Consider the following 17,743-nt stretch of genomic DNA (forward strand, 5'->3'; position numbering starts at 1 on the left):
CGGCCTCACAGACAAAACTAACGCGCACTTTCAAACGAGGCTACAAGGACTTCAAATTCAGCACCTCCTGTCGTGAATGAGCCACAGATCCCCTGTAAGCCCTGCAATCTCAAGAAATGCCGACCAGCTAAGTAGAAACATCTGACTTCCCGAGCAATGAACCAGCCACCAGGAAATTGGCTGGCCATACCGAAGGAGACAAGCAGATGCCAGAGAGTATTGAAATTTCGTCCTTGCTACTGAAAGTCACTGTTCAGCTGCAGGGAACGCTCGGCTCGACGAAAGAGCTGCATCAATGTTGAAAGAGTTGCATCACTGTTCAAGCGAAGGTGGGCACCATAACCGCCCCAAAGTAATTTCAGTCCAGTCTTCGGAGAGCATCAAGAAAGTCAATGTACGCCGTATGCATGGTGACACATTCGACTCAGAAGAGTGATGTGACTGCAAACCAGCATCGAAGTACCACAATGAGTTTCATCATGTGAGAAGCAACTCTGGAGTGAGGGAATATTCATTTCAAGTGACACCCACATTGTTGTGAGGCGACCACGACAGAAAGAAAACAACTGAAGCGCGAGACGAGAAATATCAACACACACTTGTACCCGCAGACACAAAGACAAAAATCTGTGCAAGGAGCCGTGCAAGACTGCCTGCAGGCTTCACACATGCAAGCTTGTGTTGGGGGAAAAGTTGAATAAGACTGCATCTATGAAACCAGCCAAAATTTTCTACTGAAATGACGATGTAACAGAAATGGGCAAAAACGCCTGGGCCACTTACAGTCAGAGAGGTCTGGACATCTGCACCTCCCCAGGGGGAAAATGAAACAGAGGAAAAAAGAGAAGAAGCATCAACAGCCAAGAACAGCGGCTTCCTGTTTGTCTTCTGTTCGACCAACCATGTTTACTATTCTGATCATTACCCGCCGCGGTGGCTCAGTGGCTAAGGCATTGCGCTGATGAACACAAAGTCGCGGGTTCAATTCCCGGCCGCGGCAGCCGCTTTTCTGATGGAGGCGAAAAGCAAAAACGCCCGTGTGTACGAGATTTCGGTGCACGTTAAAGATCCCCAGGTGGTCAAAATTAATCCAGAGCCCTCCACTACAGCGCCCCTCATCGCCTGCGTTGCGTCGGCGCGTTAAACCCTACAATCAATCAATCAATCAATCATTCTGATCCAACTACGTTAGAGAGGTCCCGAGAAAGCTTACGCAAACAGAGTTACTGTGCATTGAGCACGTCTAGCGAATCCGTGGGGCAGCCATTGATTTGCTGCTCTGCGCTCCTTCCAACCTAGCAGTTGATATTTCTTTTCCGGTTTGCTCCTTTGCAAACAAGTGCAACCGTGCGTGAATGAATCGAGCAATTAGTTTTTCCTTGATGTGGTGACAATCTGGAAGGCACACGGTGCTGGCTGCCTGCTTAATCAGGGATGCTAATTTGTCACTAATTTGGCTCTGGTGCGCCAGTGTCGGAATTTTTGCCAAGAACACAGTCTCGCAGATTTCCATCAGTTTGACAGCCTTCTCTGATGGGTGCGTTAGGCTGCCTTGCTTGTACTCTTTCAAGACCACCAGGCCTCCGTCACGATCTTGCTGTGACGTCTGCGACGTCTGCACTGCTTGGGCACAAGTTTCACAGGTGAGGTTATTCTTGAGTACTCGCGAAACTAAATATCCCGCATAGTATTCAAATGACGCAGCTTCAGATGCTTCATGGTTTAAGCGCACTTCGTTGCAATCTGCTTCCCCTTGTGTTGGTGTGCAAGGGCTCTGGGTGTAGTCTGACAGGTCGCCCAAATAAAAGCTGTCCTCGTCATCTGCATACGATGAGTGCTTTGAGTGCCTGAGGTATTGTGCCAGTGTGATTATCCGCAGCGCGGACTTAAACTCGCACGGAGTCGGGATGGAATTTCTTTGCCTCACAGTTGAAAAAAAATTCTCAAGGCTGTCTTGAGTGAACCGCGAGGTCAAAATGAAGCGGTAGCCTTCTTCATTTAGGAGCCTGTGCTGAATCTGCAGCATTGAGGTTGTTGACATGATGATGCCCGCCTGAACTGGTTTGAATGAGCCCTCCCCAATTTGTGCGGTTTCGATCATGTGTTTAAACGTGTTCAAAAAATCTACAGCATCTGCGTGCTTCGTCGCGTCCAGCAAACTCAAAGCCATGGTGGGGCTCCTGCTGCTCATCAGGTCAAACCACCGGTTCACCTGATCAAGGAACCACGCGGTCGTCAGCACCTCCTTGTCCCAGCCATGCACCTCCACCATGTAACGCAGTGCACTGGCGGTGGAATGGCTGAACACGGCCAGGCTGTTGCACACCTGCAGAACACAGAGCCCAGGGGGAGAAAGAAGTCACGGTCACCAGGGCTTGTGTTTCTCAGTTGCAAGGGAAGTGGTCAATTTAATCATGGTACACCTTTCTCACTTGCCTTCATCCGTTCAAACTGGTTCTGCGCCAGGAGCTCAGGTTTTAGTTTTGGAGCTAGTTTGAATGTTTGGTTTTTTTGTTGATTAATCAATTTTTCTATGGGGGCCAGAGACACAGTTTCTGAAGGCAACCCATTGGCTTGAGCAACTGCTTTTGAAAGAGTGATTGTCTGGTTGCGAAGAAGGTGGCCGCACAAATTTTTGATGACGTGAGGCACGTCAGCAAAAACTGCAATTTTTTTGCTCCTATCACTAGGGTGGGGAAATTCATTGCGGACTCTGGAGAGCCTCCCAGCATGTACGCCAAGGTGCTTCCAGAGGTTTCGGTTGCCAGACCCCATATCAGTAGTAAGTGCCACAACATCTAGGCCAATTGAGTGGCACCGTTCCAAAATCTCCGTGACACATCTGCCAACGTCGACCCCACTGAAGGAATTGCCTGCAAAGAAAGACATTCAAGAAGCACCTTTAATTGCGGTGCTCACTGCCCATTAGTACAGCTGCCTCTAGTCAATTGGCACTTAGTTAATCACATCTCTATACTTTGTTAAATGTAATTCTCAGGTTCGATTGGGACGTGACGCTTTGTACTTTGACTAAAAGTACTTTTCATAGCCTGACCCAACTTTACAAGTCACAGCAGAGGTAAAAAAATGACAGTCAACTGCGGATTTTGCTAAAATGTTTCCTGACATGCACGCCAGAGTAGACCTGTGGAACTACTACTAACCTGTGTAGTGGTAGCCAACCACCTGCTTCCACCTCGATGAGACGCCTCCCAGCATGAAGACCAAGGCGTGCGTGGCAATACTTTTGGCAGGAGCCCCAGGCACTGCAAGAGTAGCGTACCCACGCACTGACCCCGTGCTAGTATCGTACTCCAACTTCGGCACAATGGACATCTCGTCCAGCATAAGAACGCATTGGCGTTCCTTCTCTACTAAATGGGGGACCTTCGACTCCAGCAGCGCGAACACCTCTTGAAGGACACCCGGCTCGAACTTGATGTCTGTAAAAAGCAAAATAATGTGAGCACATGTGCAACAGCTGCCACCAATTCAACATGCAGCCACATTGCCTTGTGTTCGACGCCTGAGTGTGCGCGCAGATGGTAGGGGCTGGCCCTGCGACAACAACAGGTCGTAACCTGTCTCACCACAGGCAAAGTGAAGCTGCAGGGCTTGTTTAATAGTGGCAGCAGACCACTTAGAGCCCCTGTTGGTGCTCCTGGAGAGGGCGCGGATCTGATCGGGCCGAAACACCTTGTGCAGGCCCTCGCTCAGTGCCTGGCTGTAGGCTTCAGCTTTCTTCTTCTCCCTCTGGAGACGCTGAACTTGCACCTCCAGTTCATGAATCCGCGCTAGTAAGCGCTGCTGCACATCAGGGGGGAGCTGCAGCAGGTCAAACTGGCGGGTTAGGTAATATATAGGGAACCCTTGTGTACTTTTTTCTGTCAGATAGTGCTAATAGTCAGTATACTGGCTGGTACGCGGTACAACTTATTTTTTTGCAAAAAAAAAAAAAGACAACCTCTAAGTGAGGAGAAGTAAGGTGATAACCTGTGTTATTATTACGGAAAAATGGTACGTAGTTGCTAGCTAAGTTGTTTGCTTTCACACACGACTCTTATTACTGCCGCAGTGGGGATATCAAACCAAAAACAAATAGGGTTGTTGAATGCAGAAGGCAAAACTCTGGTGGAATTCTGAGTTGCCTGTGCCCATTCATCTGAAATTGCAAATGCTTCATTGCAGGTTCGCAGTTAAACAGTGGAATTTGGTTACACTGGTTCGTAACGAGGCTTATGATAGTGGCCATAAAGACAAAGCAATAGTGTGCATTTTGAAGGAACTAGTGTCTCGAAGCCCACTTAGCTGTATTTAAGTCCCAAAGAAGGTTTTTTAAAAAACAAGAAAATATGGCAAATATCAAAACACTAACATTTCAGCCTCGAGCTGTGTACTGTGAGCCGCAGGGTTGCAATGCGGACCAAAACTAAAACCAGCAGTAATCAGTGTGGTGTGCTAGCACTCAATTGATACGATCAACCAGAACTAGGGGTCCACACTGCAATTGCCCAGCCATGTTTAGAGCCCCTTACTTTTTGCGGTGGAACATTTCAAATTCTGCGATTCTAGATTGGGAATCTGCAAAATTCTGCGACAACATTAAAACGGCATAAGGTACATGTAACAGTTCATTTATTACGTAGACAGTTCAGTCTACTAACATGCTAGATTTTATATACAACTGAAAGCTGTTGTGGCCAAGCATCTGGTGATGCTTTGTGCTTTCTTCACCAAGAGAATAGCATGATGTCACCATAGCGATTGAACGACTTTTCTACGTGAACAGAGTTGATTGGCACCGACAGGTATTTAAGGGCAATGGAAGAAAGTGTTGGACTCAGGTGTTCCATCCTAGCCCAGAAAGCCAGGACATCAAAATCTCCACCTGGTGGCTTTTCTTGTTTAAAAAGAAATGGTGCTAAGTCCCTGTCACTAGACTTGAGGTCTTGGGCAGACTTCAGGTACACTTGCCATTCAGCAGCTAGGGCTATAAATCCAGGAACGGCCCCAAAATTTGATCTTTACTCTCAGAGACACCCAACTTACTAGGGATCCAAGCACCTCACACTCTTGAACTTCCAAGTGTAAGAGTTCTCCAAGTATACTAGCGCCTTGCTAGCCGCTTTTCTCATTGCACCCTTCATTTGTTTTTATAATCTGACGGGCCTTGTCGCGTGCAATGTTCTCTTTCTGTGGCTATGGCTAAGCCCCTTGGTTCAGGTGGAGGCTGCGCCAACTAGACACTTTTATTATTTGATAAGGCAGGAATACGCAGATGCAAATTTAAATTTTCAACAGTAAATACGTTGCAGACAATTAATGGAAACCATTTTTGCTATTACTAATGGAAAATACCACTTTTCCGCCACATTTCACCGAATATATCGTTTTGGGGACGTAGTACCACACTTTTGACGTTTTTTTTTCTTGGAATTCCGTGAAAACACTTTAATTCTGCAATTTTTCGCGGAATTGCGGAATCGCAAAATGCTAGGGGCTCTAGCCATGTTTCTTGGCAGCGACACTTGTCGGCAGCTGCCAATGGCACAAACAAGTAAAGCTGTGGACTGGGCTAGTTGGTAATTCACAGTGATCAAATGTAGCACAGCAGGAGCACATGGGACGGAAAGAATACACACGGACGCGTGCCCTGTTCTGTGAGGTCACAGAAAGCACCAGAAAGTGGGTAAGGTGCTACCACCCCTTTATTTTTTTTCTTCGATACCTAAAGTATTTGTCTCCAATTAGCGTCAACATTTGCATCCCTGTTACCACGACGAAGAGTCTTCTTAAACAACCAACCATATTTTGTCTTCATGATGCCTTTAAAGCTTGCATAGAGACAGTAAGCACAGGCTGCTACAAGGCTGAGGTATAGAAGTGAAGTGATGACCAGGGTGTGGGGAAAACCTGATGTGTAGTCCGCGGAAAGATCAGCCATGCACTGCCAAAGCCCTCATGGGCACGAAACTCCTACAGCCGTGTGATAGGTCATGCTGCCATGTGATTGATTGATTGATTGATTGATTGTGGGGTTTAACGTGCCGGCGCAACGCAGGCGATGAGGCGCGCCGTAGTGGAGGGCTCCGGATTAATTTTGACCACCTGGGGATCTTTGATATGCGCCTAAATCTCGTACACACGGGTGTTTTTGCTTTTCGCCTTTATCAGAAAAGCGGCCGCCGCAGCCGGGAATCGAACCCGCGACCTCGTGCTCAGCAGCACACATGCTGCCATGTGGATTGGTGTGGCCTGCCTTGTAGGGCATGGCATCTTGGTGCTTGGTTTGGCTACATAGTCTCATCCATTACCTTCTCTTGGAACAGTAACACAATTTGACTGTAGAGCATCTGATGTGTGCAAATCAAGGCTTGCTTGTTTTGTGTCGTATTCTGGTATAATTCCAATCAGTGTTGCGTCACGGTGGACGTTTTGAAATGAACAAACCTCGCAAATCCACCCCCCGCTGTCAGGTGCGTTGAGCAGGAGGGTAATGGGTTGTTATGTGATACTTTTGACTTCTGCATGCACGCGCAAATAATGCATACACACTGCCTCGTACCAATGTGAATAGGGAAATGCTGATAACTGTACATGCCTTGCCGCTGTTAAACTTTTTCTCACACTTTAACTCGGGCTTTGAAAATGATCATAGTGATTGGCAGGGGTTTGTACGCCCCCTCCCCATCAGAAGGTTTTGGACACCCAAAAAAAAAAAAAAAAAGATTTCACATCCACGGACGCCAGGGATTTATACCCCCCCCCCCCCCTCCCCCCCCCAACAGGCCCACAACACCCCCGTGAAGATTTCGAGACTGCCCCAAAGTAAAAAATTCTGTATAAACCCCTGGGGACTGGCCTGTGATTTCTACTTGCTTCGCAGGCGTTTGTATGCTTCGCTTGAATGTAAGTTTACCATGCATCGGGCAAGATGTTAAAATACTATGCATACTCCAAAAATAAAATCTGCAAGCCAATTTAACAGCACCATTGTTCCTTTGCCCAGTTATGCCATATAATTACCTACCTTAATGTGTACACTTCTACAGAACTATGGACCACTACGGTCAGCTGTTCTTTCATACAGCATTACGAAGGCCTCAAGCAGTAACAACATTTTTTAACCTGGAAACAATAAACAAAACCAGTGGGGGAGGGCTACCAAAGGTGCTTTAAGTTTCTCTAGTCCTGTTTCACTGCCACTAAATCTCCAAGGAAACAACCATGTTCCATTACACTTTCACGAGAACACACCCCACAGTATTACACAAGCCAAGAAGCATACATACTTCTGTTTATATTTGGCGTATGCCTAACTGCCACAGAATAGGACGCGTGGCAACTTTGTTATTAGCTAACAATGAAACTTAAAATGCCAGCACTGTGCTTAGCCATTACAGATAAGAGGGAAAAGGTGCTATTAAACCAAACTTAAGGGGGAACAGTGCTCTTAAAGCAGCTTTCTATGCTTGTTAAGTGAACTCTGTGAAACTTGCCTGTCTTGCTGCTTCTTCCTCACTGATTTCAAATATACCATTACCTTTTCAGATGGTCAATTAGTTCCCGCGATAATTAGAGATAATTAGTCATTCTTGGACAAATACTACACTGAAAAGTGCTAGTCATAAAACTGTAATCTTTATGTTTCCCAATACTATGAACCCTGGTGAGTGGAATGAGCGAATCAGTTTTTTGATGCACCACTTTGAGCTAATTTTACAGCTCATTAAACCTTGGGTGCACCAGTGCAAAGGAAACATTTCAAATGCCCATTTCAAATACCAAAGTTCAGTGGTCCTGTTAAATTGGTTCTACCTCGTGCATCAAAAAATACTGATACGGTTATTGCTACTCACCAGGGTCATAGTATTGGAAAATATGAAGCTTATTGTTATGGCTAACACTGCTTCGCCTATTGCTCCTCCAGAAATGACCAATTATCTCTAATTATCTTGGTAAATAAATTGGATGAATAAAAAAATAATGCCATATTTAAAATCAGCGGAAAAAAAAACAGCAACACTCACAAGTTTCCCATAGTGTACTTAAACATTTAAAGAAATTGTTTTAATTTAAGCGCCATGTCCCCCCTGAAAACCTCCGTGACATTCCAGGCAATTTTTTGGAAATCGGCTGTGAAGGGCTCCTGTGCTTTTTTGTTTCATTCCTAGTGTTGGCACACTAAGGCTGCACGCATATAATATAAACCTATTCCACAAGAGCTACAACATTCCAGTTGCCTTGTGTGCCGGTCTGCATTGCACATACAATTTCCGAAGTTCCAATGCCCAAGAGGTGGACACAAAGGAGATGCACTAAAAAAAGTCTGCATAGGAGATACACGCACAAAATCTGCATACAAATTGTTTTGGCAAGAAGCTACCTGCTGACATGTAATAGTGACAGTAAGCAATGACAAGAACCCTGGCTTTAACATGCAACAATAGCAGCACAACAGGAAGCAACAAGGAACTGCATTAAGCGACACTTCAAATTCACCGTTAAAAAAAAAAGGCAATCTAACGAGTATGGTTAGGCTGAATCAATAAGTATTTCAAACTGCTTAGTAATTCCCGTGCTGCACGCGTGTCAGACCTTTGAGCCAAAAGTCATTTCACTCAAATGACCCCTGCAAGCTGCACATGACATTTTCCAAAGGCCTTTGGTTGAAGTGCCGTTTCAGTCAAAGGAACAGCACCAATGACCATTAACGTTCTCACATATTCTTGAAACGCAAACGCTCGTACTTGTGGGTGTAGTTTACTGCATCCTGCAATTACGAACATTTATCAACGAGCAAACCGTGGTATTTAAACCGCGCGATTTTCATAGCTTTTTATTTCTTTTCGCTCTCGAGCACTTTCTCTATGGCACCAAAGTAACTCGGTACTCTCAACCCCCGTAGTGCGAAAAAAGAAAAACGAATGCCTCTTCACGAAAGTTTTGTGCACACTTGTACATTGTCGTTGGTTTGATCACTAATAATTCTTTTTCCAGCCATATGAACTCTAAAATTTCATTTTAGTCAAGAATTAGGCGTGGCACCAGTGGCAGCACCCAAAAACGGCTGTCGAATACGGATACTTTCAACTGCCTTAAAGAATTGTCGTGCAGATAGGCAGAACACCAGTTCAAATAGCATTCGAGGTTCCGAAGGCCATGCAGTTGAGATTTTCATTGAAACGCTTATGTAGCTTAGGCATAAGGCACCATACAAGAACACATCATTCCTGCGCTTGCACAGATGGTCGTGGGCTGTGGACCTGGCAAAGCAGCACTTGCACTTTGCATCACAGTACCATCATTTATGTACATGTGGAAAGTACGATGTAAAAGCATAACATAATATAATGAAAAGTACCTAAGCACTATAGCATGTACCGCGCACCTGCACTTTCGGTCCATGAATAAAACAAATCCCCACACACTGGCCACACATTTTTTTTTTTTTTTCAGAAAGGTCTGACCCAAGGTAATAACGTAACATGGCGCAATTGTAGACACCAAAAAAAAGTTCATGTATTTGTCACATTCAATACTTTCCCTTTGCTGAAAACTCTAGCTGAGCTGCCCAAAATTTTTTCTCAGGCTGTTACTGTTGTTGAGCTGTGTGAAATGCAGCATGTGAAAATGCTGAAATGTGAAATTTTGTGAAAATGCAGCATGTGTGGATACATCTGGTGTCATTGCTTTTTTGGAGAAGTAAACACCTCTACAAAACTAAAAAATGAACGGCCACATTGCACATGTTCATTAGTATTGTTATCGACAAGTTTCAAATAAAGCCTGTGGGCTTTCCAAGCATTAGCCTCCTCATACAGTGCACACCTCACTTGTCTATAACAACGAGTTCAACCTCAACTAGTTACTAACTTCTCACAAAAAATGTCGGTCGAATTATTAGGTTACGGCTTCGCAATGAAACACATTTTCGTCAAATTCTTTTCAACCGAGTTGAAATACGGCTCTAAATATGAAACCTGTGCTATAGACAAGTGTGTTGCCCTCTGTATACCTGCAGGGTCCTTAAACTGACACTAAGGGTTCATGAACTTTCCGCTTTAACTTAAAGATCAGACGATCCACAATAGTATTGCCCGTTCTTTGGCAACCAATGATGGTGTTTGGCAGGGAATAAATAATTTAAGCAGCCCTTTCTCTGTCACTCCCCTTCCTCTTTTTGCGACACTCAGGAACACATCATAAAGTGCTCACAGAAAGCTGAGGCCCTGGTTTCATTTTTACGCACTTCTATCCTTAATCCTGAGAGCCTGTTTTCTTTACATTTTTGCCGCAAATACTGCATGTCAACCAGACACAGGGCATTTTTTGGCTGCCTTTTTCCTATGAAGGAGGCAAAGCAAGTTGGGCATCAAGCCCTGTGTTTATAGCGACTTTCCAAGGATGCACTGGGAGTAGGTGGGGAAATTTATGCACCATTGGTAAAATCAAAATGCAACCATGCACTTTCTCGCTTCAAGCAGACTGCACTAACAATCATTGTTTTTGCAAGTCGCCATGCTTTTTGCGCTTACTCTCCCACTGTTCAGGAGCACAGGATATTTACTGTACCAAAGGCTGTGCAATGCTTTTACTTCTCTGTAACCACACTGAGCAGCAGGATGGAAGAACCGAACATTTGTTCACGTTAAAGCAAGTGCCCCACCTTGGCACGTATTTATTGTGCAGTAAATGTACGTGGCTACGCGGCACCTGGCGCTATGTTAAGTGCGGCTCAATATAAGCAGTGTACATACCAAATCTGTCTCGGAGGGAGAGGTGTCCATGGTTTCCGGCTCGCCCACACTCCAGGTTCCATGTGTGTCAGGCTGCAGTGCAGTAATATAATGGCTCAGAGGCTCTGCAGTAAACAAGCAAACTAAGAACCTTTCAAGCACTGTGAGAACCCACCTCCAACAAGGTGGACGTGGACAGCTGCGGATCCTCGCCCGCTTCACACTGCAAACAAATCCTGCTTAGAAGAGTACAACAGACAAGTGCCTTCTATGTACCATGGCAGAGCCCATGTCTGTGCGCACAGGTAGCGAGGTGGTCACGGGTGTTTCAGCATGCCTTGAAGCCTGCAAAGAGTGTTTCCTTGGAGGCTGCGCAATTACGAAGCAGACTGGTATCCTCTTCATCACTGCCTTGCTCTAGCAGTCCAGCTGTCATGACCTCCTCTGCACTCAATGATGCATCTGACAGCAGATCAACAGTGCTAAACAATGCTGCAAAACAATGTTACAAACTCATTTCGCTAAAAATAGCACCAAGTGATCCACATATCCACTGGCCTGCATAACTACAGCCGCGGCTGAAGATTCTCTGAACTAAAGATGACTGCACACCACACAAACGACAGTCCCAACCATTTTGAGAGACTTAGAGCTCTACTGGCACTCAAGTAGCACTTCAGCAGTATATTGGTCATAGGATCCACTAGATGACCACTAGAAATGCTTCTGCACAAGATCCGGGAGTGCAGCTTTGTCATTACCACACCTTTTCGTACTCCTCTCCCTTGTGCACAGTGATGTGTGCCTGTGCAACTACCTATGTGCCTCAGCTGCCTTTTATGCCACAGCGATTCTCAATTTCACGAAGCTACCAGCTCACCTACTACCATAGCACAGGGACTCAATAAAAACAGATGCAGGCCCAATCTCATGAACTGTGCTAACCACAGCATTCCACTCTACGATATGCAACGAAACCAGCACGCATATCATGCCAGGGCTGGTGGAGACATCTATGGCTTGTGAACTGGCCATCAAGTGCACAGACAGGCCCTGGAGCCTCTGCAAAAAGGCAGTTGCAGCTAATGAAGCACGCCAATAACCTTGAGGTCACAGCTAACCCTCAAGGCACAGCTCACACACACCTCATTTTGTGAAGTCGCAAAAAGCAAACATGCGTTACCAATAGGGGTAGCTGCTTCATCGATTACTCTTCTTGTTAATTGATTATAGCCTTAGTCACAATAACATATTTTAACCCGTTAACCAGCTCACCTAATGTAAGCTAGTAAACCAGATATCTAGCCAGCCAAACTTGATTGTTTTATTGTGGGGTTTAACGCGCTGACGCAACGCAGGTGATGAGGTGCGCCATAGTGGAGGGCTCCGGATTAATTTTGACCACCTGGGGGGCTTCAACGTGCGTCGAAATCTCGTACACACGGGCGATTTCGCTTGCCGCCTCCATCAGAAAAGCGGCCGCCGCGGCCGGGAATCGAACCCGCGACATCGTGCTCAGCAGCGCAACGCCTTAACCACTGAGCCACCACGGCGGGTAAGCCAGCCAAACTCTGTGTACACAGAGGGCATTGCCTCAGGCCACTGGCTTATACAGCAACAACCCACTCTTATAAAACCACGGAAAGGACAATGAAGAGAGGTGCCAGGCCAACGTCTACAAGGATTAGTTCCAGCTAAAAAAAATTTGGATCCAATCCACACTGTGAAGGTGGTTGGACTGCGAAGCTGTAAACAATACCCACAATGGTCACTCATGCGACGTCACTTGAACTCTCACAATTGGCTCTACAAAGGGTGAAACCAGAGACAAGTGACATGCACTACTAACGAGACTTTCTATTACTGCACAACGTCCATGACTGCTCTAGGTTGTTGTTCTTTTGGCTTCACCTTCCTGTGCTCTGCCCAAGGTAGCCTGGAAGGCACTGGAGGGGGTGCTACACCGGTCTCCCCTTTTAGCTTTCAAAGCGTGGGGACGTCACTGCATGATTTCTGTGCTGTTGCGTAATTATGCACTCGGGGTAGCTTACACATCCGCAATCTTTACTGTTACTGCCAGTCCCCGTGGGTAGGTATGTGCCTGCTGTCAGTGAGTATGTGGCCACCTTCGTACAGATGATAGTTTTCTGCTGGCATCGCCACGGAAATGTGCTTGACAGGTGGAGGTATACTGTTTCGCATCAATGTGTTTTTTTGCCACATCTGTACCATGCTGGGGTCTTATTAGCTCACCTGCACAGATATGATTACCCACATGCATGCATAAAAATATATTACACCTCCGACCTCAATGCTCCGTGCCTGCTGGTGTTAAGGGCTGTTGAGGTGGGGAAAGCTGAAGGGACTCCTTCACATTGCTTTTTGCAATAAATACGTTTACTCTCTCTCTCCCTCCAACTTTCATCGAAAACAATAAAGCGGCTTTGTACTTGACATCTCGAGGTATCCTTTTCAATAGTTCAAAAAAACACCATCATCGGATTACCTGATCAATTATTGAAGTAATTCTTGCAGGTTAATTTGATTAAAAATTTATATATTTAATGCCACGCCCTCGTTAGCAATGATAAAGTGATACATTTGTACTTACTCCATCAGTGTCGAAACAAGCCTCCATCAATGGTGGTGTGGGCAGTGTGACACCGGTACGCTGCGCCACACACAAAAAAAGTACATCTTTACAGGTCATGCGCATACACAAAAAGACAGGAAACATCACGGAAAACAGAGCAGAACACTATGATGAAAACCACTTGGCTGCTGCCACAGAACAGTTGACAATATTTCACAAGTGCTGGTGCCTTGTGCAGCTCTGAAAAGAAGTCTTAAAAGCACACAATAAAATCAGTGAACATATACCACGTTTGGTCTGTTGTGTATTCCCTGCTGTGTGCTCAGCGCAGCTGCTCTTGCCTGCAAAGGATCATTTAAAAGCAAAATAATGCGTACTTTGCAGCTAAATTCTAGCAGCAAACTTCATCTCACACTACACATTTTTCTCAGAGTAGTTATGTGATAACGTCACACTCATAGGCACACTCAAACACGTAAGTGCACGTGGAAGCACTCTGCAGACGGGCTGTCTAGAGAGCTGAATGTGAGAGGGAGGACTAATGGACAACCAGGGCTTAAAAACACGAGAACATCACAGCAGAAAGGCGGACAACCTGTGGAGCCAGAAGGGCTGATCTCACCAAAACAACTTCGAATTCACTTTGCCCACAACCAGGGCTCACGTCCCTTTGGTGCTAAACCGTAACCAAAAATAAACTGCAAACCAAGACTTAGCCAGCAATTTTGAAGGAAGTGAAAAAAATGAACCCGGGCTACTTTTTCTCGAGTATGCTAAAGCCAAACTAAAAATATATATACATTTATAACAGCTACTGATTTATGAAGATTCACTTTGAACATGTGTTACTTTAAGAGGATGGGCATGGTACTCTCCTTATGTCACTTCCTTCCATGATCCCTTAGGCATATGTCCCCTGCTTGACCGCAACCTTTAACATTCTACTTTCGGTAGAGACATGCACATAGGTTGCCGCTTGTCATATGCTTGAAGAAATACGCAAGAGCAGTATCGCTCGTACAGCCCGCATACAATATTAAGCAGTGGCTTTGCTCTTCCCAGGCACAGCAATCGCTCCAGCCAGTTTAGGCAAACACAGGACACAAGCTTGCTCCACTGTGCATCAAGGAGAACATATGTACACCGTACAGCAGCAAACTTGTTGTGTCTCAAAGAAAGTGCACACTCATAGACAGCATAAACAAAGAAGTGCTTTTCTGTGGGAAACAAAAAGAAAAAGTGGGATACAACTACAAACAAAGACCAGAAGACTCAAATGTTGCACAGTTTTACGAAACATGCCCTTTTACCAATTCGTACTAATCCGGGCACCGTGACAGCCTTGGCAGACAATGCTGCAGTTTTTACTTGCACAGATGCTTCAAAAAGTGACAAGAAAACTTTGGGCTCACCATCACAGGGCTGGCGGACGGGTCAACCAGGTGTTCAGGTTGAGGTGCCCCTTGTGTGCTGCTACTCGGGGCCAAGTCAGGCGATTCGGGCCACAGCAATGCACCCCGCGGTGGAGCACGGATTTGTTCACCAAGCTGCGGGCAAAAAGTGCATTAACGGCTTACAAATGCGACAAACTTCAAGGGTCCACTTGCAGCAGGCCTTCACTGCGACCCTGAAATAAAGCAGGAGGAGGAAAACGAAATGGGACTGGGCATACCATGCCACCACTGGCAAAGCTGTTTGAGGATTCGGCCACCGCATCTCCATCAGGTGGTTTGAACCAGGGCCTTTCAGTCTGTGAACAAGTCTTACTGATTAGATACATATATATGTGAGCAAAGGCCTCCCACCTCACGAGTGCTTTTTTGCAAGCTAAGACTGACCTGAGGACCTGGTTGTTCAAATTGATGTACATGTAGTGCTGCAAGAATGGTACACTGTCTGAAATACGTTTTCGGCTAGAAATGCACATTTCCGCTGTGTATCGCACTGCATACCTGTGGCATGTGCTTGCGAAGGTGATGTACGCGTACCCACAGCCTGCGTTATTCTCGTGTGCTTGCGCTTCCATCGGAACACTGTTGGCACAGATGTGCTCTTCAGTTTCCTCCAGCCGTCCGCCCTGTGCAGCTCGAAGTCGGACTCAAGGAAGTGTTCCTGCGCATAAATCAGCCAGAAGGTTTTGCATTGACAAGCTCGCAAAAAATGGCTTGTCACGGGCTTATATCACACTTTTTAAAAGGTACTTACTACAGTGGCGGGGCCCCGTCCAGAGGAAACAACTCGCGTTGAGAGCAGTCTCTCTTGATTTTTACCCAACCGGCCAAACCGCTACCGCTCACTGACTAGCCAGAATCAGCGATAATTACTAATCATTATTAACAATTACAGATGGTCGGACTAACTCTAGCTCTATCCGAACGGATCTCCAATCCGCCACCTGACGCCCGCTTCACAATATTTCAGCGAGAGCAGTCAGTCTTGATTTTTACCTAACCGGCCAAACCGTTTCCACTCACTGACTAGTCAGAGTCACTGTTAATTATTAATCACTGGTAATAATTACAGGAGATCGGGCGTAACTGGCGATGGCTACGTCGGCCTTGGCTCCAGTGAGCGTGAGCGAGAGCGGAATTCGGCCGCTTGAGTAAAAACCAAGACCGACTGCTCTCACCGCGTCAATTCTTTTGCTGTTACAAAACGCTAACCACACGGCCACACACACACAAAACGGTACGAATCGAACCACGCATTACAACGTCCGTAGTAAGCGGCAGAACCAATACAATACACCAAATCCGAGAACGAATAACGGCGGCTAATCGGCTGGTTTGCTTTTGTTATATTGAGGGGGCCCCGTCACTGTAGCGATTCTTTTAAAGTGACGGGACCCCTTCACTGTAGTGCAGATTTTAAAGCGACGGGCCCCGTCACTGTAGTCAGCACCTTTTAAAAAGTAAAACTCCTGCCATTCAGAGATGGTCAGCATGCAAAATAATAATAAAAAAAACGCGCTGACAGTGTCGACACATCGTTCCAGAACAGGAAGCGTGCAGCGAATTCCCTTTTTTTTTTCGATTTTGGGAAGCGTGTGTACGTGGGGTAGTTCATACACGCGGGGTCTTGCTTCAAGCGCACGCACACGCTCGATTTTACTCAGTAACTTTTGCGCAACACATCGCTTCCCAGCTACGCACTCACCTCATAGCGATTTCTTTCTCTATGCTCACCTCGCACAGCTCCGCACGATTTCCGGGTGTCCAGTCCTTACGGCTGATGTTTTGAAGCCATAGCCGTCGTAAACAGTCGGTAACCACGCAGCAGCCACCCATTTCGAGCGCACTGTAGCAACGCGGCAATCGCTCAGCGGAGTGTCAAAACAACGCGCCACTCGGCTTGCTTTCCGCACGCAAGTGAAAGCACTGATGGACACATGTACGATTTCTACACGCGATTCGCATGCGACTGATCGTCACGACTGTCACCACGACTAGTCGTACGCGTGAATTTGAGACACATGACCCGATGCGTGCATGCGATGCGTCGTCGGCGTCGCTCCGCCCACCGTTTTTGCTCCATGGTCAACTACGACTATCGCTGAGCTGAATTTGTAGATTCCGCGCGTTTAATCGCAAAAAATGGATGAAGCAGGCAATCGTGAAGCGTTTCCTGCCTTCGGAAACAGTTCGCGCACACGCCGGCCGCGCCTGCCAGCTCGGACACTCAGCGGCTCGAACCGGCGCAGACCACGGTAGCAACCGCTTGTCGCTGCTCTTCTGAATCAATCTGGTCGTTAAAATGAAGTTCCACATGCGAGAAAGTAGGTGTTAGTGTGGTGAAAAATTGTGCTTGGGATTGTTATCAGGGCTTATTTTAAAAGCGGCGATCAGATATCTGCCGCGATGCAAGCGTATACGCTGACCGGCCCCCGCGGCGCGCGGCGGGCGGTGCGCCGACCGGTCGAGAGATGGCAATACCTGCGCGGAAGCATCGAAACAGGCTACGCAGATGTTCAACTACGACGATCGCTGAGCTGAATTTGTAGATTCCGCGCGTTTGTTCGCTAGAAATTGATAAAGCAGGCAATCGCGAAGTGTTTTCTGCCTTCGGAAACAGTCCGCGCACACGCCGGTCGCGCCTGCCAGCTCGGCACACTCAGCGGCTCGAACCGGCGCAGACCACGGTAGCAACCGCGCTTGTCGCTGCTCTTCTGAATCAATCTGATCGCTAAAACGTTCCACATGCGAGAAAGTAGGTGTTAGTGTGGTGAAAAATTGTGCTTGGGATTGTTATCAGGGCTTATTTTAAAAGCGGCGATCAGATATCTGCCGCGATGCAAGCGCGGCGGACGGTGCGCCGACCGGTCGAGAGATGGCAATACCTGCGCGGAAACATCGAAACAGGCTACGCAGATGTTCAACTACGACGATCGCTGAGCTGAATTTGTAGATTCCAC

At 46.6% G+C, this 17,743-nt stretch overlaps 1 protein-coding gene and 1 non-coding gene across 2 annotated transcripts; one reads left to right on the top strand and one right to left on the bottom strand.

Annotated features, from left to right (window-relative positions):
• Positions 1–927: 927 nt before the first annotated feature.
• Trnai-gau (transfer RNA isoleucine (anticodon GAU)) lies at positions 928–1,000 on the top strand. Its single transcript has one exon. It is a non-coding gene; the product is annotated as a tRNA-Ile (tRNA).
• Positions 1,001–10,155: 9,155 nt separating this feature from the next.
• Positions 10,156–16,583, bottom strand: LOC144168123 (uncharacterized). Its single transcript, XM_077697181.1, has 7 exons — positions 16,518–16,583; positions 15,285–15,444; positions 14,745–14,879; positions 13,351–13,410; positions 11,016–11,084; positions 10,915–10,962; positions 10,156–10,832 (listed from the first exon to the last, which is right to left on the bottom strand). Exons 2-7 carry the CDS (start codon positions 15,291–15,293, stop codon positions 10,728–10,730), a joined length of 426 nt encoding a protein of 141 aa, XP_077553307.1. The 5' UTR covers positions 15,294–15,444; positions 16,518–16,583; the 3' UTR covers positions 10,156–10,727.
• Between the last annotated feature and the right edge of the window lie 1,160 nt (positions 16,584–17,743).

The sequence above is a fragment of the Haemaphysalis longicornis genome, unplaced genomic scaffold (assembly GCF_048455015.1).
Source record: "Haemaphysalis longicornis isolate Haplotype H1 unplaced genomic scaffold, Haemaphysalis longicornis Haplotype H1 scaffold_1, whole genome shotgun sequence".
Classification (NCBI taxonomy): domain Eukaryota; kingdom Metazoa; phylum Arthropoda; class Arachnida; order Ixodida; family Ixodidae; genus Haemaphysalis; species Haemaphysalis longicornis.

Coding starts and splice junctions, on each gene's coding strand:
- LOC144168123 (XM_077697181.1), bottom strand. Junction 11,085..13,350: donor CTTGTTTCGACACTGATGGA/GTAAGTACAAAT, acceptor CACTCTTTGCAG/GCTTCAAGGCATGCTGAAAC. Junction 10,833..10,914: donor CCACGTCCACCTTGTTGGAG/GTGGGTTCTCAC, acceptor ACTGCACTGCAG/CCTGACACACATGGAACCTG.